Source organism: Hyaena hyaena, unplaced genomic scaffold, assembly GCF_003009895.1.
Source record: "Hyaena hyaena isolate Hyena2069 unplaced genomic scaffold, ASM300989v1 scaffold_628, whole genome shotgun sequence".
NCBI classification, from domain to species: domain Eukaryota; kingdom Metazoa; phylum Chordata; class Mammalia; order Carnivora; family Hyaenidae; genus Hyaena; species Hyaena hyaena.
The window spans coordinates 358,173-379,052 of record NW_024081261.1 but is presented as its reverse complement, the minus strand read 5'-3'; the positions used below and the strand labels follow the sequence as shown (position 1 = coordinate 379,052).

Below are 20,880 nucleotides of genomic sequence, written 5' to 3'. Positions count from 1 at the left end.
GTGGCCAGCCTCACCAGGAGCCTGAAGCTGGGTGCAGGGGGGCCTGGGCCTCGAAACCCATGATGAACCGGTTACTGGACACACGCTGCCACCCCAGGAAGGAGCGTGCACTTGGGCAGGGCGGTCATCAGGCCCAGGGCTGTCCGCAGCGGGCACCAGCAGCTGAGGGCATTGCCTGTCAACAAGTGGCACTCCGCCTCGGAGCTGGAGAATTCCTAGCCCTTCGGCCCTGGAGGGTTGAGGGGTCAGAGGGAGGTCAAGGCTGTTCTGTGAGATCCCGTCAGTAACTCGGGGGGGGCACGGAAGGCAGTTAGAGATGAACAACTGGGGCCGAGGGACAGAAGCGAGTCCGCCCGCCCGAGCGTCTGCTTGGCCTTCCCTGTCCAAATAGCCGTCCACCTGCAGCCGCTTCCTCGCTCACGTTTCATCGAGGAAGGAAGGAAAATACACCCTCTTCTGACTCAGAAATTTGGGGAAGGGAAAGGGAGAAGATCATGTCGGAACTTAAGCCGTCGTGGGTGACATGTTGTTGGTATAGGGTTCATCTTTTCAACAAGTGAAACTTTTCATGTTGATAGTTCTTTTGACGAGTCACTGTTTCCTAAGCCTCTAATTGCCCCTTGCACTAAAGCTTCTATTTTGTTTGTTGTCGTTGTCTGTTTTTCACTCAGATAATCAAACTAAATAGACGGCTACAGCTTCTAGAAGAGGAGAACAAAGAGCGCGCGAAGAGAGAAATGGTCATGTATTCAATCACCGTAGCATTCTGGCTGCTTAACAGCTGGCTCTGGTTCCGCCGCTAGAGGTCACCCCAGCTCTCGAAAGTTCAGTCTCCACAGCTGGAAATATAAAGAATTTGCAAACTTCTTTGTTTCTGTCTTTGCATCGTATGCCGTTTTATAGCCCCTGCCCTGACCGTGTATTTCTTCCAGAAAGGAGGGGGGGCAGGACTGACCCTTGCAGAAGTAAAGGTGCGTTCTCCCCCCTCAGCTGGTTCCGCATAACACTCGCCCCCCCCCCCCCCAGATTCTCCCTTTGCATGTTTTGTAAATAGGCTCCAGTTTGTTTTGTTTTTTGTTTGTTTGTTTGTTTGTTTTAAGGGAATTCAGTTTTGCCTCATCGGTCCGCACAATGATTTCTCCGAATGGGAAAGAGAGTGCATAGTGAATGGATTTAGAAAAGCACCTGTAAAAGAAGACCAGTCCTTTATTTTGTCCTGGTTTCTCAAACACGATTAGATGAAAACAGTTTTGTTAATAGACGTTTTTGCATCCACACTTCAGCGTTCACGCTTCGGTAGTCGTGGTCTGGCATCAGGTTTAATGAAGTCAAGGCATCTTCCAGTCACCTTCATGAAAAGAATTCCTGGCGTTCCCAGCAGTTTATCTGATATGTGTGTAAACTGTGCGTTCTTATTTTAGTTTTGCAGATGGTTTTCTATAAAGTATGTTTTTACTAAGCCCCTGTGCGAATGATTTAAAAACCACAGAATAAGGTACAAATGTAGTGTATTTAATAAACTGTCAACTAAAGCAACGGTTGTCTGTCAGAAAGTTTTATTTCATCACGCTATGCTGTGAGCTGTGTTCCGTATCATATTACCGTTAATGAACATGACCCTTCTCGCCTCCGGAGAAGGAAATGCAGGTAATGGCTTGGCAGGCGGCAAGGACCTCCCCGTGCGTCCATGCAGGTCCCTGTCCCCACAGCACGAGGCTGTAAGCCATAGTCTCTGTAAAGCGGTTCAGATGAAAACAGCTTGAGTTGTGTCTGCTTCTTCCATTGCGGTGTCTAGCCAAGATACACAATCTCAGGGGATTTAAAAGCACCAGTGAAACTAAATCCTGGAACCTCGTAGCTCTCCAAATTTTTCGCTCCAGAACGTTCCTGTTTTGCGTTCAGAAACAGATAGGATTTGATTTAGATGTGGTGCTCTCCACACATCTTCAGTATCTTTCTACCCAGGCCATCAATTTCAGGAAAGGCAGTTGAAGGAAATGCCTTAGATAGGTGTATTTAATGTTTGTGTTCTTGCTTCTCCCCCATCCTCCCAAAATAAAATAGCTGGGTCGGGGTGCCTAGGTAGCTCAGTCAGTTAAGCGTCTGACTCTGATTTTGGCTCTGGTCACTCTGGTCATGATCTTGTGGTTCGTGAGTTCGAGCCCCACACTGGGCTGTCTGCACTGACAGTGTAAGCCTGCTTGGGATTGTCTGTCTCCCTCTCTCTATATCCCTGCCTCTCTGTCTCTCTCTCTCTCATAAATAAACACTTAAAACAAACAAACAAAGATAGTTGGAGAAAGGATTCTTCTTAGAATTTATCATGAGTTTGATGACAAGTTTTTTTTTAACCTATGAAAATCTTCTGACTTTTATAATAAATAGCCTATTGATATGATTATATTAATTCTAGCTCTGGTGTGTGTGTGTGTGTGTGTGTGTGTGTGTGTGTGTGTGTGTATCACAAGGTAACTTCTGAGTGATCCTCCCAATTGAAACCACAAAAACGATGGATAAAATTAATACTTCTTTGGCTGGACAGGCATGAAAAGAATTCTGCTAGGGCCAAAAATGAAATGAAAGCAGGCATTCCAGGATATAAACACAAAAGCTGCCACCCCACCCTCTACCCCGTTGATTTTTACCAAATCCTGGAGACCTAGAACTTTCTCCTTTAATGGCTGAGCAGGGGGAAAGAGGTGCAGCTCCGTATCTTGGACAGGGGATTCCTGCATGAAGCTGGGACCTCAAAAGACAACCCCCCCCCACCCCGGGAAAACAGGAAACCAACTTACCATCCAGTCTTCACCTCATCACAGATCTAAAAAGATAGAAATCTCTTGAATCTCTCGCTCCACAGCCAAGCTGTGTTACGCCAGCCTCCCTCGCCTGGAGGTGGTTCATCTCTGCAAGAAGGTGGTTTTGGAGTTGAAAGGAACAAATCCATTCCTGGTCAGGATGGTCAAGAAATACTTCTCAGATATTTAAGCTGAACCTTGAAACACATACATATGCACATAGTGATTTCAACAAGCAGAGAATGAAGAAAGGATTCGTGGTGCAGGGAAAGTGGCAGAAGGAAGACGGTGGTCGGGGCCAGGCGTAGGGAGGAGCCCCCCGCGCCCCACGGCGAGTGCAACACCTGCCTTCAGAGCTCTACTCAAAGATGGGGGCTGAGATTTTTCCCTACTTCCAGGAATCCTTGTTGAAGCAGTCGCAGGTTAGTTACACTTTGAGGGAAAATTTTATGAAAATGTGTTTGTGAGAGAGCTGTCCTTGCTTGAATGAATGTCTGTTTTCTAGCTTCTTAATTACATTTGATCCTGAAATTGCACTGTTTTCCTGGGCCTCACATTCAGGAAGGTTTCATTACCGTAACTGCTGTTTACTTACACGTTACTGTGTCACTTGCGCGCCACCCTGATCCCTGCGGTAAGCGAAGATGACATATAGGACACAAGCCCTGACCATCCGTAAGGAGTTGACAGTCTCGTGGAGAAGGAGTGGAGAAGGGCTCAGTAAAGAATTAGAGGATTCTAAAAGGAATTTATGGAGGGGCAGCTGGGTGCTCAGTTGGTTAAGCGTCTGACTTGATTTCCACTCGGGTCGCAATCTCATGGTTCGTGAGTTCGAGGCCCACATCTGGCTCTGCCGTGGGAACACGGAGCCTGCTTGGGATTCTGTCCCCCACTCTCTGCCCCTCCCCTACTTGTGCTCTCTTTCTCTCTCTCTCTAAATAAATATAAAAAATAAAATGATTTTATTGAGGAGGAGGAATTTGGGATATATACTTAAGGATACGGAGAGGAGAGAGTACCTCGAATGGTGGACACAGCAAAAAAATGAAAGTTTAAAGATTCCAAAACAAGATTGAGCACGGAGTGGAAGTGAAAAAGAAGAGTGAGCTTTGTAAGTTATTAGCTCTGTGTGTGTGTGTACACAGACATGCATTTGTAAGTGTAGGTACCAGAGCAGAGATGACATGTCCCCAGAAGATACATAACCACAGGTGGCCTTTGGCTGTAGGCATTTAATCCAAGGCAGTAGGTCCCGCAAGACTAATAGCTATTGCTACTGCCAACCATGCTTTCTTTTGTTCTCAAATGGGAGGCTTAAGTCTCTGTGTCTTCGTGACCCTGGAGAGCTAGGGTCATCTCACCCATTTCCAGCGTGACGAGAGGATTGTGTGCACCGTCACTGACCCTCGTACTGTTCAGTCCAGGCCAGTGAGCAGTCATGTTCATTTTACTTGTGTTCTAAGTTTATGGCAGTTAGCAGTTTGACATTCATTCAGTAAGCATTGACTCCCACTAAAAGCTGAGTGCAAAAGAATAGGATTCATTAATTCACTCAAGAAAATATTTATAATTGCCCCACTGTGTATCAGGCACTGTACTTGCTATCGAGTATACCGGGAGTGAATAAAAGAGACGTATCCCGGTATTCCTGGGGCTTACTGTCTTCTGGGGGGAGAGTGAAATTTAAGAGACCAGCACAAGTAAACGTGCTGTTGCCATGGTGATGAGTACTGTCAGTGACGAATGCAAAAAGGGAGAGTCAAAGGAAATCTTCATTAGGTGGTTAGGGAAGGCCCCTGAGAAAAAGTCGGTGGCCGTGCTGAAGTCTGAAGAATGAAGAGGATGCGGCCAGAGATGATATGAGTGGGCGCTGGGGGCTGGGCCGAAGCGAGGAAGAGCTAATGAATAAGTGATTGAGAATGACACGGTTGCTGTTCTCTTACATTTTCTGGTGGGAATGGGCACACAACATTTGTGTTCCATTGTGACAGGTATGACGATGACCATGGTTTGGGTAAGTGCTGATGTGGTTGGAATCCTGCGCCCTGGCAAGGCTTTCTCGAGTAGGAGATCCTAAAGCCAGACCTTAACGACAAATAAGAATATGTGGGGACACGGGGAGAGAGTCATTATGCAGCAGATAGAATCGGAAAGAAATGCCTGTGTGTTCTCAATGTTACCGATTGGGGGTGGAGACAGTTATAATATAGGTAATGAAAATTATTTCTAGAACCTTAAGCCCAGTAAACATAAATAATTGAAATAAAATGCAGTAATAATCGCATTCAGAAATTGGATTTTTAGTTTTATCTATCTTACAACATTTTAATATGCTAAATGCATGGTTTTGTTATCCTGTCTCTTAAAGATTGGTATACATAGAAAGCAGCTTTCGAAAGGCTGGGTGCTTTTCTAGGCATTTATTTTCAATTGTGAAAGAGTGCAAACAGGAAAATAGAAGAGAGTAATGGATTGCAATATACCTGTCACCTAAATATAACAATTAACATTTTTCCGTTGCTTCATTTTTTTGGCTGAAGTATTTTAAAAACATGACATTTCCTCCCAAACATGTAAATATACATTTCTTTAAAAGTAACATTCACGGCGGCACCTGGGTGGCTCTGTCAGTTAAGCATCTGACTCTGGCACAGGTCATGATCTCACAGCTCGGGAGTTCGAGCCCCATGCCGGGCTCTGTGCCGACAGCTCAGAGCCTGGAGCCTGTTTTGGATTCTGAGTCTCCCTCTCTCTCTCTCTCTCTGCCCCTCCCCTGCTTTCTCTCTCTCTCTCTCTCTCTCTCAAAATATAAATAAACATTTAAAAGTAGGAACATTCATGTAAATACACGTTTCTTTTAAAATAATATTTTCCTATATAACCGTAAAACATTGTCAGGCCTAAAAATATTAGCAATAATTGTTTAACATCACCGAAACCAATTCTAGTTTATTTATGTATCCATCTACGTATCTGTTTTTTTAATGTTTATTTGTTTTGAGAGAGAGAGAACATGAGTAGGAGAGGGCTCAAGAGAGGGGGGAGAGAGAATCCCAAGCAGGCGGTCAGCACAGAGCCTGGCTTGGGGCTCCATGTCACGAACGTGAGATTATGACCCAAGCTGAAATCAGGAGTGGAAGGCTTAACCAACTGCACCACCCAGGTGCCCCCTATTTATTTTTTTAAGTAATCTCTACCCCCAACCTGAGTCTCAAACTCACAATCGCAAGATAAAGAGTCGCGCGTGCTCACCACCTGAGCCCTCCAGGCATCGCCCCCCAAACCACTCATTGTACAGGTCTCCCCAGTTACCCCCAACGGAGTCCACATGGTGCATCTCATTGAATGTCTCTTAATCTGCAGTAGTTCCCTCACATCCCACTTTTTACTCTCCCACATGTTTTCTTGTTGAAAACGGGGCTCTTGTCCGTTTAATGCCCCACCTCTGGGGTTCGTCTGAGTGTGTCCCCTTCCCCATACTGTAAGCTAGAAATTAGGTCTGAAAACATTCAGGTTATCTATTTCTCCTCCTTCTTCCTCTTCTTCTTCTTCTTCTTCTTCTTCTTCTTCTTGTTTTTAAATTTTAAGTATAAAGAAATACAATTTAAAAAGTTCCATAATTTCACTTCCAGGATGACTTCCGTTCCTGTCCTGCCTCCCCAGGCCCCTTCCCCTTTCCCCTCACCCCCTTCTCCCTCCATAGGCAAGAACATAGAACTTAAAAAGTCAAATAGTACAGAAGGCCAGAAGCCAGGAAACAAACTGGAAGCTTCTCTCCACCTTTTCTCCAAGCCCACCACTAATGATTGCTTCCTCTTTGTATGTGAAAGTCTGATTTTTTTTTTTTTAATCACCTCAAAGGTGACTTTTGGCCTAAAAAGGCTCCTGCAGCTTTGTGGACAGTGTTCCACTACTGAACTTCTGAAAGAGGGTCTTTTATTTATTTATGTTTTTTATTTTTTTAATGTTTTATTTATTTTTGAGAGAGAGAGAGAGAGAGAGAGAGAGGCAGCATGAGCAGGGGAGGGTCAGAGAGAGAGGGAGACAAGGATTCCGAAACAGGCTCCAGGCTCTGAGCTGTCAGCACAGAGCCTGACACGGGGCTCGAACCCACGAACCGTGAGATCATGACCTGAGCCGAAGTCGGACGCTCAACCAACTGAACCACCCAGGCGCCCCTGAAAGAGTGTCTTTTAAACGCAGCCCTCAGGTGATTCAAACATTCCCACGCGATTGCCACGAAACTACACAATCCTACTTCTCCGCTTCGTGACTCCACACAGACAGCCCAGAAGACCGATGGCCATCTGACTGAGCCCAAACAGGACCTCGAGAATCCCTACAATCAGTAGGCCCAGGAACACTGATAAATGGATCGTCCTGTGTTTGTTTTCTTTAGAGTTGAAGTGAAAGCCAGAGTGCCTCCCGTTACTGGCGGTGCTACTGCTGATGGTGGGATCACTGACATCAGAAGCAGCCACGCAGGTTTCCCTGAAGAACCACTGAAGATTGATGGGTTCCGGATGGATGTCGCTGAAATGCAAGAAACAATAGTATATATTCAGGAATATCACTTACCACGAAGAAAGAATGCAGCATGGTGCATTTTATTACACTCGCAGAAAAGGATGGGTATAATACAACACAAGTACTTGGAAATACTGGACCAAGAGACTGTAGCTAAGTTCAAGGTTTCTGATCACATGTCCATGTACCCTGATAGCTACAAAACTTTCACTGATTATATAGCCCATCATTCGACTGGCTTTTCTTTCTTTCTTTTTTTTTTTTTTAACTTTTTTTTAATGTTTTATTTATTTCCGAGAGAGAGAGAGAAACTTTGAGCAGGCGAGGGTCAGAAAGAGAAGGAGACACAGAATGTGAAGCAGGCTCCAGGCTCTGAGCTAGTGTCAGCACAGAGCCCGATGCAGGGCTCGAACCCAGGAACTGTGAGACCATGACCTGAGCCGAAGTTGGAAGCTTAACCAACTGAGGCACCAGCCACTCTCTCTCCTTTTTTCTTTTTTTAACTTTTTAAATGTTTGTTTAATTTTGAGACAGAGAGAAACAGAGCATGAGCAGGGGAGGGGCAGAGAGACAGGGAGACAGAATCCAAAGCAGGCTCCAGGCTCTCAGCAGTTAGCACAGAGCCTGACGCGGGGCTCAAACTTGTCAACCGCAAGATCATGACCTGAGGCAAAGTCGGACGCTCAACCCACTGAGCCACCCAGGTGCCCCTCATCTGGCTTTTCTATAGCAACTGTTCTTAGTTTGAGCCATATGAAATTTTGTATGTCAGAAATGGTTACATATTCATGCCATGTGGTTCACCCTAATTATATAGCATTCTTCTACTTGCTAAAGACATGCAAATTAAGGAGGCACCTCTTCCACAGAGCTCAGCCCTTAGTACCAAATTGTAGTTTTGTATCTGTTCTTAGACGAGATGTGCAACTTCTGCTGACAAAAGGCACATTCAGTATGTCTGATTACGATCCGTGCCCACTGTAACCAGGTCTGGAAAATGAGAGCTTCTAGTTCTAACGCTATCTACCCTAAGATGGTGTTTCTCAGTTTACTGCAGACTAAAGCTAAGTGTTCTAAGAAAGTTTGCATTTCTGGATGCCAGCAGCATTTATCCTGGGAAGATGACAGTATTTTCAGCATGTAGAATAGGAATGTGCTTTCTGCAGTTTGCCAGCAAGCGTAGGATCATTCTTGTAACTGTTTACTCTCTGTAACTGTCTGTGTCCCCAACTAGAGTGGCTCTTAGCTCCAGAGCTTAGCCTGGTGCGTGGTGAGTTGTCATCTCCTAAGGGACTGAGTGTGTACAGCATGTGTACTTACAGCCTCTTATTTTAAACTTCAGATCTATTAGGAAAGGAAATTTTTTTTTTTTAATTTTGATTCACAGCAAGTGCAGTATGCAAATTTTGAAAGGTTTTTATTTTTTTTAAAAAAATTTTTTTACTGTTTATTTTTGAGAGAGAGAGAGTGCAAGAAGGGGAGGGGTAAAGAAAGAGAGAGGGAGACACAGAATCTGAAGCAAGCTGCAGGCTCTGAGCTGTCAGCACAGAGCCCGACGTGGGGCTCGAACTCATGAACTGCGAGCTCGTGACCTGAGCCGAAGTTGGGCGCGCCCCCTGGAGATTTTTATTTTTTAATGTAGCAGGATAAAAGGAAAGGAGGGAGAAATTTTTTACACATAACTGCAAAAGTGAATTCTGATTATTTTCCACATTGAGGAACATAGAGATAACTGATGGGTTAGATTGTTCTGTTCTTCTAGTTCTACATATTCATTGCCTAGATTTGGGTGCAGAACCATCGTACAAGAGTGAAATGAGCCATTTACAAGCAGCTGTTCAGTGCTGTGACTATAGGAGTTAAACCTGATTCATTCCCATGCCTACAGTGTATTTATAGTAAATGCATGAATCTATTGACTGCTTTTGTTTCTTTTAGCGCTTGTAAGTGAGGTTCTAGATTTTATGTATCATGCTTTTATTCAACTTTTTAAACATTAAAGGAACATACACTTAGGACTTAGAAGTTTAGTCATCTCAGAAGCGTAGAAAGTCATTGCTCCCTTCACTTCCCCAGGATGTATTCCATTACATTCTCGAAGGATCAAGTTTCTGAAGATAATGGTTCCTACATTTCCATGGGGTTGTGCCAATTGGGGCTAATGTGCTAAATCCCTAAGTGTGTGTGTCCCGGCCATTCCATCAGAGAACATCATGGCAGCACCACACTATTGTCATGTAACTAGCTACAGCACGTAAGACAATCCCTGAAAATCTGGGGACTCACCTTAGGTTATTGAATGAAAATTCACAACTGGAAGTGCTGTTTGCAACTTGCGAGTTACAAATGAGAGGCCCTTCTGAGAGAGCCTGTAGAGATACCAGCATGCAGTACACGGCACCGATGACTGTGATTACATTCAGAAGTGACGACAGAAGCATCTGAAAAATAAAGGAGGCACCGATTGGCATATGTTCTTACATGTTCGTTCCAGGTCTGTTTCAAGTCTCAGCATCACGTGCAGGCTTCTGATCACCTGCCGCTGTTCACTGCTCACCCAGCAGCCCCAGGTCTTAAGATCTCTGTTTGATTAGGTCTGAATTGTAAAAGAACAAAGAGGGCGAAGTCCCTGCCGTTTGATTAGACTCACAAAAAGTTTGCTGGGCTTGCCAGTGTCTCTGGAAAAGGTGTGCCTTATCCATTTCAAGAGACCACTGAAATCTGGTACCTCCTCCTCCTTCTGTGTAATCCCCACTTCACAGAACCTCAACTAGATTTTTTTTTTAACATTGATTTATTTTTGAGAGACAGAGGCAGAGCACAAGTGGGGGAGGAGCAGATAGAGAGGGAGACACAGAACTGGAAGCAGGCTCCAGACTCTGAGCTGCCAGCACAGAGCCCGACGCAGGGCTCAAACCCATGAACCATGAGATCATGACCTGAGCCGAAGTCGGACGCTTAACTGACTGAGCCACCCAGGCGCCCCTCGACTAGATCTGAAGCACACACATTTTGGTGTCTGGTCTCCTGACTCCCAAATCTTTCATCCAGATTTGGCCCTTCATTCCACAGGGATCGGTCAACAGTGGAGTGTTAGAATTAGGTTTCTCAACCTCAGCGCTGTGGACATTTGGCCAATTTGTTCTGGGAACTTTCCTGTACCTGTTTGAAAGCATCGCTGGTCTCTACCCACTAGAAACCAGTGGCAGTCCCCCTCCAACCTGACTCCAAGTTGTTGACAACCAAAAGTGTCCTGGACATTGGTGAAGGTCCCCTTGGCAGGGACAGAACTGCCCCCGTTGGAGAACCATGCTGTGTTCAAGACAAAGATGATAAGCCTTTAAGCATCTTTCATTTCATGAATGAGAGAGAAAGCAGAAAAAAAGTGTGCAATCTGCCAGTAGGAAATGTTAGTGCCCAAATGAAGGTTTGTATAGGTCTATGTTTTCCAAAAAGAAGCTCTGTGTTGTTTCAGTGAAGTTGGTAATCAGTGATAATTATGACTTAAAATCTGCGGAGATGAAGGGAAGGAATCCATGTCCTTTTCCTTTGATGTGATAGTGCTGCCACTCTTAGAGGATTTAGGAGACCTGCCTTTAATGTGTAGGCAGAATAAGTGGCTACCTATATAGTATATGTTGTGGGGTGTTGGGCTTTACATATATTATCTCATTTAACTCAAATAATCCCAAGAGATAGATACTATTATTCTCACTTTATGGATGAGAAAACTATAACTCAAGGAGGTTGGTGAGCTTGTCAGGCACTCATGGAAATGCTAGTGCTCGGGTTTTAATCATGACACCAAAATTCTTCCAACCGAAAGGACAGAATGATGGATTTGGAGTCTAAAAATCCAGATCCTTCTGTTCTACTGTGGCCTGTGTAAGATGCTTAACTTGCTCATCAAGAAATGTACTATCGCTGTTTTGGCCATTTATTATTTCTGACTCCTCATCACTACAAAGGGGCCTGGCTTTAGAAAAGTGATTTTGGGCATCTGAATTTGCCCGAGTCGGGGGTTCGTTTAAATGACTCAGCCAAACCGAAACATCTGGAAACAAAATCAAGAAGTGGACAAAGGAGCAGGAAACAGTTAAAGTGGGCCAAATAGTAGGAACAGTTAATACAGAGGACAAGCCTTGGTGACCCCAGCTCCCACCCCAAGATCTAGCCTTTATCACCTTTATGATGCTCTGCTCTTTTCTCGACTCGGAAGATACGCGGTATGACTTAAAAACACCAGTCTTCCCATAGCTGCCACCAAGTGAGAAAAGTGTCTAGGAGCACTTTATTGCATCTAATCAATATAAACTGGAAATTTTAATTAAGTAGCCAGCCACTGTTGTTAATAGAACATGAGCTGTATTACTGTATTATACAACACCCCCCCCCCCCCAACCACCACCATGGCCTTGGCACTCCAGACTTCCTGTAGCTCCTTAGCACATAATGATCTGTAATGTTGCTGAAGCAGGATTTCTAGTGATTTTCAAGTGGGGGTAGGGGGGTGGGGGGGAGCAAAGCCTGGTGCGTTAAGCCCTACACCTGTGTTGAAAGGTGTCTCGGTTTTTTCATCTCACTGTCCTCCAAGGACAAAGAAAACTTAAATGATCATTGAAAAGATGACTCACTTGCCATTAAAGGATACGATTCTTAATAGAGATATGATTCGACAGAAAAATCTATAGGAGTGTTCTGACATTTTGGCGTTCAGAGATTTAGAAAGATCTCAAGATGTCTTTCTCAAGAACATAAGTACAATATAAAGGTGATACAAAGTCAAACTGCAAATTATACTTTCAAAAATACCAGAGAGGGGAAACTGAAGCCTAACATTTACTGAATACCTATAGTGTATCAGGAACAAAGATGGACCATAAACAATTAGAAAATAATTACAATCCTAGATAAATATCCCATGTCAGAAAAAGTTAATTTTTAAAAGTATAAATTTCCTGTTATGGATATAAATATGTAATACAGATATAGATATGTATGGTTTTAAACACTGGTTTTCACCCCCGGGACCACAATTAGAATCACCTAGGGTGCTTTTGAAACATACTTTCGGGGAGCCAGTCATTCTGGTGGATGATTCTAATGTTCTCCTAAGGCTAAGTTTCATTGCTTTAAAACCTTCATCTCAGCCAGGAATATTTACTGTGACTTGTTGTTTATTGATTGACCCCCTTCCTTAGAGATTATTGAAAGCCCTCAGTGTTACTTAATAACAATGGTCATGGCATAAGTAGTGTAAAGATTGTGAATTTTGGAGTCCGATGGATTTGGATACAAATTCACCTGCTTAGCTGTGCCACACTGACAAATTATTTGCTGTCTCTGGGGATCAGTTTCTCAGTCAATGAAACAGATCGTACTATTATCCACTCAGTGCCTTTGAGAGAATTTAAATAAGATTGTATAGTTGGAAGTTTTCTGAGCCCAATAACAGAAGATTAATAAATATTAACTTCCTTTACTTTTAACTTAGTTACAATATCATATATAATAGGTACATACTACACATTTGAGAAAATAACCCATTATCTTCTTTACACCGGATAAGGACAAATCTCCTGATCGTAGCAAACCAACGCTTCACAGAACTGAGGATACCTTTCCCTGAAGTATTTTATACACGCCATAAAAAATAACCAATAATTGAGACTCATGAAGTCGATTGCAGCTCTGAGTGTGACTTACAAATCCCCTTTCTTTAAAACTGTTAGTGACAACTGGAGATTGAGGAAAGGTCTGAAGACTGACTCCAAAGCTAAATTTTTATGGGGGGGGGGACGGGGAGAAAAGCTTCACACTTTCCGTATTACCACGTGATCATTATAAATGGCCCGCTTTTATAATGTGGTCCTGCCTCAGACAGTTCGGGAAGCTCTGCTGATGTATAAGTAGCAGTTCGTGTGCTTTGGCTCCAGGCCAACGGTACTATACTCACCCCAATCCTGTTGTTACAGCATGCTCTCTTTCTTGCTGCCAAGGACATTGTTGTTGCTGGAACAGCCTGGAAATCACACCAACGGGAAAGATGAGCATTATGACTGCTCATCACATGCAGAAGCTGTAATCCCCACCTCCCACCAAGTTGTGGGAAATCAAGTCTCATGAGAACAAATGGGGAAATTTGGCAATATCTCCTGATCTTGTGCACTTCGGGGTCCCCATTTCAGCCACAAAGATGGCAGAAGGGGAGGGATGGGGGAGTCTAGGATAACGGCTTCAAACTCTCCCATCTACATTCTGGCTCTACTCTGTCTTTGGGAGACTTGGATTTTCAATGGATTAGAAGGAGTTATTTATCTATTATTCTCGAAGGCATGTTTCTGAAAGAATTTTTCGCACCGTCCAAAATTCCCTTTTCTTTTTCTTTTTCTTCTTCTTCTTTTTTTAAGTTACTATAATCTACAACCACTTACCCAATTTCCCAAAAATTGCATCATTTAATCTGGCAAGCATCCAGAAAGGAAATTGTTGGGAACAGTTGGGAACTAAGAATTCTGTCACCACCCTCTCCCACTTCCTACGTTTCCTCATGCCCCCAAGGTCACCACGGTCAAGCTTATGATCAGAGAATTATTTTGGGTTCTGCATTCTCCTTTCTGCTCGCATGTCCATGATAGGTAATGATCTCACTTTACACTGATGTTCAGGAATCCTGTATATAGTGCATTCTATGTCGAGGGAGATACTAAGTGCTGAGAAGAGCTGTAAGAAATGATTCCACATTTTCAGGATTCAGCTTAAAATCTGAGTAATATCCAGTCAGCAGCTATGACTAGAAATTCTTACTGGAAAAAGTGTTGTATCATTGAAGAGGAACATGGAAATTACTTCCTTCTCCCTAAGAAATGTTAGCTGAGGGGGTTTTCTGCCTTCTCAGCATAAGTGCCCTGAAAGTTGTTCTCTCTTTTTTCCTTCCACTCTTGTTTTCTAACGTTTTATTAAGTTCTAACAAGGGGCCAGGTACTGTCAGTACTGAACATATTTTAGTTCATTCCAGCCCCTTAACAATCCTCTGAGGTAGGTACTATTTTACCAGGGAAACAACTGAAACACAGAAAGTTTGAGTGACTTGCCTAAAAGAGTGGACAAGTTGGGATCCAAAGTTAGGCATTTGGGTTCCAGAGCCCAGACTCTTTATTTTTTTAATGTTTGTTTATTTATTCTGAGAGAGGCAGAGAGGGTGGGGTGGGGGGAGAGAGAGAGAGAGAGAGAGAGAGAATCTCAAACAGGCTTTGTGCTGTCAGTGCTGAAATCAAGAGTGGGACGCTTAACCAGCTGAGCCACCCAGACACCCCCAGAGCCCAGACTCAACCACGATTCCACACTGGCCAATTCTAACAATTCTCCTCTCTTCCTACATAGAATCTGTTCAATCACTTCCTTTCCCCCACCCCACCTCATCCTTCCTGCCACACACTCCCCCAACCCCTTTGGCTCATCTCACCCTCGTTTTCTAACTGCTCCTTCACTGATGCTTCTTTTTGAGCCCACATCTACCTTTGTTCTTTTGGAACAGATCTAAGATTTACTTACACCTTACAAGGCAGCCTTCCTGACAGACTTCGCCCCACCCTGACGGGTGCTGACTCCACGTCACTGGTGGAGAACACTGCACTGTTATCAAGCTTTGCTTACCTATTGCCTTGAACGCCAACACCCTTATAATTCAGGACGCACACATACGTATGAGAGCCGAACCACTCAGGGGCATAGCTTAGAACCCCAGGAAGAAAAGGGAAAGAAACTTTAGTCTCTGAATAGGTATCAGCATTGATGGACTTAGCTTCTTTTGTTGTGCTCATAAGCCACACTGCCTTCTGAACTTCAGGAACAAATAATTTAGAACAGGAACTGGCACTGTCGTCCACCATCTTTTTTTTTTTTTATAAATAAAGTTTTATCAGACCACAGCCATGCCCATTCACTTACATATTGTGTGTGGCTGCTTTTACACATCAGTGGTACAGCTGAGTAGTTGTGAGAGACTGTCTGGCTCACAAAGCTTAAAATACTCTCTGGCTTTTTTTGTAGAACAAAAAAAATTCCCAACCCCTGCTTCAGAAATCTAATGAATCTCTTAAAGTTAGAACAACATTAAGTTACAACGGAAATGGATAAATCATTCCATTTTCCTTATCGATGGAAATTAAACTCTGTCTTGAGGATTAATTTATTTCAGAGATGCTGAAAATCTTTCAAAATCCTTTTCCCTTGCAAAGGTGTTTTATAACATAACAATGACTTATAGTATGTGAACCCTCACCCAGTTGACTTCATGACATCTTTTTTTTTTGATAGAGAGAGTACAAGAGAGCGTGAGACGGGGAGGGGCAGAGGGAGAGTGAGAAAGAAAATCCCAAGCAGGCTCCTCACTGTCAGCAGAGCCTGATGCGAAGCTCAGTGTCACAACCCTGGAATCATGACCCGAGCCAAAATCAAGAGTCAGAGGCTCAACGTACTGAGCCACTCAGGAGCCCCGGCTTCACAACGTGTTAACACATCTCTGTTACTCATTATGGGTAACTTAATAACTCACTGTATTTCAACCCATTTTGCCCATTCAGAATTTTGGAAGTTGGAGGAACTCTTTATAAAATAGACAGTAAAATGGGATTTTATTATATTTTTGTTTAAGTAACGTCTACATCCCACGTCGGGCTTGAACCCACAACCCTGAGATCAAGAGTTGCATGCCCCACCACTGAGCCAGCCAGGTGCCCATGGATGGTAAAATGTGAAAGTATATGTGTACATAGGTGACTGAATTGTAAATCTTCCAGATAATCTCCTGTGAAAATTAGTAATTATGAGAATACTCTTTCTCTTTAATTCCAAAGCGTGAGTTTGTGTGAAATTAAAAATCTTAATAGATTTTGTGTTATTTTAGCTTTTTAAAAAATGTTTATTTTTGAGAGAAAGAGATGGAGCATGAGCAAGGGAGGGGCAAAGAGAGAGGGAGACACAGAATCTGAAGCAGGCTCCAGGCTCTGAGCTGTCACCACAGAGCATGATGTGGGGCTCGAACCCACGAACTGTGAGACCACGACCTGAGCTGAAGTTGGACACTTAACCAACTGAGCCACCCAGGTGCCCCAGTAGATTTTGTTTTTATAAAGAAGTAGTATTGTTCATTTTTTTCTTACAGAAAATCATACTTTTATCCAGTTTTAGAAGTAAGGTAGTATATGAGTTTGCAAATGAAGTATAAGAAAGCCTTTTGAGCATTGAAACTCGGATAGAATGCAAACTTTGGGGATTTTTCTACATATTCGAATATGAGAGTAACACAAAAAGCCATAGTTCAGCCTAAATACAAAAATTATATTTTGAAAGTTCTTATTATACATAATATCTTCTAAGGTGTTTAACATTCAACAACTTGTTCTCTGTTAAGACTTGTTCTCTCTTGGGGTGCCTGGGTGGCTCTGTCGGTTAAGTGTCCGACTTCGGCTCAGGTCATAATCTCACGGTTCGTGGGTTCGAACTCCGCATCGGGCTCTGTACTGACAGCTAGCTCAGAGCCTGGAGCCTGTTTCAGATTTTGTATCCCCCTTTCTCTCTGACCCTCCCCTGCTCATACTGTCTCTATCATTCTCTCTCTGAAATAAATAAAACATTAAAAAAAAAAGACTTCTTCTCTCATATTTAATAAGTTATTATTATGTAATAAGTGCACTCAATGAATAAGCATGATTAAGATCAGACTTCCAACTAATTCCTATAAAATAAAATGACCTTTCTATTTTTTTAGAGGAAAGACTTTAAGTCTTTTTTTTTAGTACCTGAAAAAAAGAACATGTATTGATTTTTCCACTTAGTAGATAATGGTTGAAAATAATTATGCAACATCTTTACTCATTGCCATGGTTTCAAAAGATGAAAAGGTTCACCTCTCTTTTGAGTAAATCATAAAACCATAAAATGAATGTGCATTTCATGAAATAATAATGAATTCCACAACTTTTATTATTAGCTACTTCCTGCAAAATTCCATTTTAGAGGAAAATTTAAAATATCCTAACAGTTCTAGAAAGATTTCAAGAACTATGAGAAATGTGCTATCACAGGCAGTGAATGCTTCCTTATTAACTTTTCTTTGTATTTACAAATATATTAAGAGTTCTATATTTTGAATGATTCCCTTTGAAAAAGATATTCTCCGTATCCTATATGTATAGCCAAGGATCAAGAAAATGTACCTGTATTCTGAGTCTTTCTATCATCCACAAGTTTCCTTGTGAGCCTAGCCTAGAGTCTGAAGCTTAGTCCATAAAATGCCTATTGAACTTTTCAGGGATCTGTTTGCTGCTTCAATGACCTTCTACAAGGCTGCATAATAGAGATGGCCTTGTGTGAGCCGGTACTTCATTAACATTTATTGAGGATAATAAAGTAAATGTAATCATAGAACCAGGAAGGTCAGATTCTCTGGAATTATTTCACAGATTCTATTACCTTTCTCTGATCCAGTTTCCTGGCCACTTAAATGTATGAATTAGGTCCTGGATTTCATCTTCTCCCTTTGTCAGTTGGAGACAGCCGTTGAGGGTTATGGTGCTAATACTGGTGGATGACCACGCTTTGGAATCAGATAAATCTGGAATTGAGTTTCACACCCACTATGTGACCTTGCTAACATTCCTAGCCTTCTGTTTGCCGATCTGTTAAAGTACAAATAATAATATCTGCTTAGCCAGATTATTAGAAAGATGAAATGAGCAAGTGTAAAGCATGACTCCAGTAGCTGGCGCTTAATAGCACTCTCTGTGTCTTCTGCTATGTCTTCATCCCCCTCTTCTCCCCCCACCCACCCAAAATAAGCATACATAGAATATACGTGTGTATTATCACCACCTCAGGCTCCATTAATGCTAGCAAAGAAATTGTTTTTAACGGAGATAGAGTTTATAGTAGATCCTGATATTTAAGGCTATATGGGTTATCCTAATTGATTGTTTCAGGAACTTTTAGGATCCTCATGGAAATTGCCATCATTGGTAAAATTTGGCCTGCTATGGGGCATCTGAGTGGTTGGTTAAGTGTCCGACTTCAGTTTAAGTCTTGACCTCACGTTTTGTGAGTCTAAGTTCAACATCGGACTCTGCGCTGACAGCAAGGAGCCTGCTTGGGATTCTCTGTCTCTCTCTGTCTCTGTCTCTCTCTCTGTCTGCCCTTTGTGCATGTGCTCTCACACACTCCCTCTCAAAGTAAATAAATACACTGAACAAAAAAAAAAAAAAAATACTTGACCACCTTCTCCTGGCTTCTGGTCTAAGCAGATGCAAGGAAGTTCATGCCACTCAGGTAGAGAGGAACTTCTAGAAAGGCAAAAAGCAGACACCATGATTGCATCATGGTGGAGCACTGTTGATCTCTTTCTCTCAGTCTGGAAGAGAGGTCTCATGGTTGTTTGAAGAAATAGCCCTTTAGTAGCTTTCTCTACCTAAAATAAGGCGAATAGATTGCTCATGATGTAAAAGGAAAAGAAACCATCAACTTTTGGGGAATGTTTCCTAAACTGCTTTCTTGTGCCAGAGTAGTCTCAAATCCAACATGCCAGCCAAAGGAGGATTTTTAATCTAAAGTTTAGTATCTAATGACCAAAAGCATTTTCATATAAGTCTGAGATAAGACCAGAAGCAGTGTGCGCGTGTGTGCACACGCGCAAGCGCGCACACACACACATCCAGACAAAAGCTCATTTCTCTGGCATTAACCAGACTCCCTTAGGTAGCACATCCCACCCCATATTCCTGTGAATACTTAGAACCTAGTATTGGCAAAGGAAAGCTGAGGGAATGGATTCAAAACATCTTGAACACAATAAAGCCTAAACAAGCAGCCTTACATGTGAAGAAATATGATCGGTACCAACCCCTCCAGCTTTTATCCAATTATTACATATTTTTTTGCCCAAGTCCCCTAGCCTATACTCCAGTTTATTTAAATGGTCATTCTTCAATGATGCCAGTGTACCATCCACTGCTTCTGACAGCATCCTGAGCCAAGATGTAGCCCACCATAAGGCTAAAAGTCTTTAGGAGGTAAAATAGGCAGGCCTTTCTCCAAGTCAGGCCAAGTAAATGTTACTCACCATCAGCCCTGCTCCTATAATTCCTGGGAACCACCACTCAAAGCAAGAGATGGGGTTTTTGAAAACTTGGCCTTCATCAACTAAGTTGACAATTAGAGGGATTGCGTTGAGACCTATTCCCAGTAGAAGAAGAACCAGCAAGCTGAATCCATTGCAGGATGTCCATCCTTCACAGCAGGTCATGGTTAGTCCCTGGTTCAATGAGAAACCCTGTCCAAGTGACTGTTTGGGTGGCACTGTCTTGCCTTTTATCCTGAGCCTTCTAGTTAAAGTTTAGAACTTATGAAAAATAATTACAGGAAGTAGTTCAGAGTCCAGTAGGGCAGGACATTATTATGAGAATTGTTAAGGAAGTAATTTGGGGGTTATTTGCACTTTGGTATGTATTTATTAAAGACAACCTTTTAGAGTTTGTATTAAAATATTTCCCTGATAGACACAAAAATTTCCTGATAATGATTAAAAACAGCTACTCCCACCCCAGACACTTGTGCCCACCCCAGTATTCAGTCTACACTGGCTTAATCTCTTTTTTTAAGTTTATTTATTTATTTTAAGAGAGAGAGCAAATGTGAGTAGGGGAGGAGCAGAGAGAAGCCCAAGCAGGCTCCTCACTGTTAGCATAGAGCTCGACATCAGGCTCAATATCACAACCCTGACTGAGACCATGACCTGAGCCTAAATCAAGAGTCAGACGCTTAACCAACTGAGCCACCCAGACGCCCCTACACTGGCTTAGTCTTGAACTGTGATCCAGTAAGACTGAAGACAAAATGCTTCAGGTCCTAGGCGAGACAATCAAGTACAGTAAGCATTCTGGACCCTTGGATTGATTGACATCAATGAGAACCAATCTTTAATGTGGTCAAAGAAACGTGCTCATCTGCAATGACAGTTTCAAGCTCCTACCAGCCCACCCTTTCAGCAGGCGGCCATAAAGCATCATCCTCTCTGGCTTTTTCATTGTCATTAATTCTTCTCAATTTCTCTATCACACCTTAATGTACATAAGCCTCTTCTTCTGACCATGACATCATTTGCATTATTGCTGTTGTTGTCATGCCTCAACTTCCTGTCAGGTAGAAACTAAAATTGCAGGGACTCATGGTCACACTTGCCCTTGTGACTCACGTAGTAATGCAGATAAAGGTCACTCTCCATGGCTCCATAAGAGATGGAAGGTGAGAAAAAAGATCTGTAATTTATATTAGATACACTTATGCAAGAAAATAAAGAGATGAAAACTAAAAACAAGGGTTTAAGATATGCTTCTCTAATATATTTGACTAGTTTGCCTCAAAAAATAAAAACAAGAATATCCATTTTACATATTTTTTCTGTTGTATTGATGTTATTACCACCTATGAGAGTTCCTTATTTGGAAAATGTTCAATAAGAAAGTGAACATATATGGGGTGTCTAGGTGGCTCAGTTGGTTAA

The 20,880-nt window shown here is 42.6% G+C and overlaps 2 protein-coding genes and 1 pseudogene across 11 annotated transcripts in view; 1 reads left to right on the top strand and 2 right to left on the bottom strand.

Annotated features, from left to right (window-relative positions):
• MFF (mitochondrial fission factor) overlaps positions 1–1,536 on the top strand; it is a 35,463-nt gene extending 33,927 nt beyond the window's left edge. For 9 of the 10 annotated variants that reach the window (XM_039257607.1, XM_039257609.1, XM_039257606.1 and 6 more), the window contains one exon: positions 672–1,536. In XM_039257607.1, coding sequence (XP_039113538.1) covers positions 672–803 — 132 coding nt within the window. In that variant the 3' untranslated portion in view covers positions 804–1,536. The remainder of the gene's footprint in view (positions 1–671) is intronic. The other variant, XR_005532779.1, reaches the window with a different exon arrangement.
• A 5,506-nt stretch (positions 1,537–7,042) lies between these two features.
• Positions 7,043–19,623, bottom strand: TM4SF20 (transmembrane 4 L six family member 20). Its single transcript, XM_039257624.1, has 4 exons — positions 19,441–19,623; positions 13,282–13,347; positions 9,612–9,766; positions 7,043–7,331 (listed from the first exon to the last, which is right to left on the bottom strand). The coding sequence occupies exons 1-4, from the start codon at positions 19,621–19,623 to the stop codon at positions 7,043–7,045; spliced, it is 693 nt and encodes a 230-aa protein (XP_039113555.1).
• Positions 19,624–20,165: 542 nt separating this feature from the next.
• On the bottom strand, positions 20,166–20,601 carry LOC120249138 (annotated as a pseudogene).
• Between the last annotated feature and the right edge of the window lie 279 nt (positions 20,602–20,880).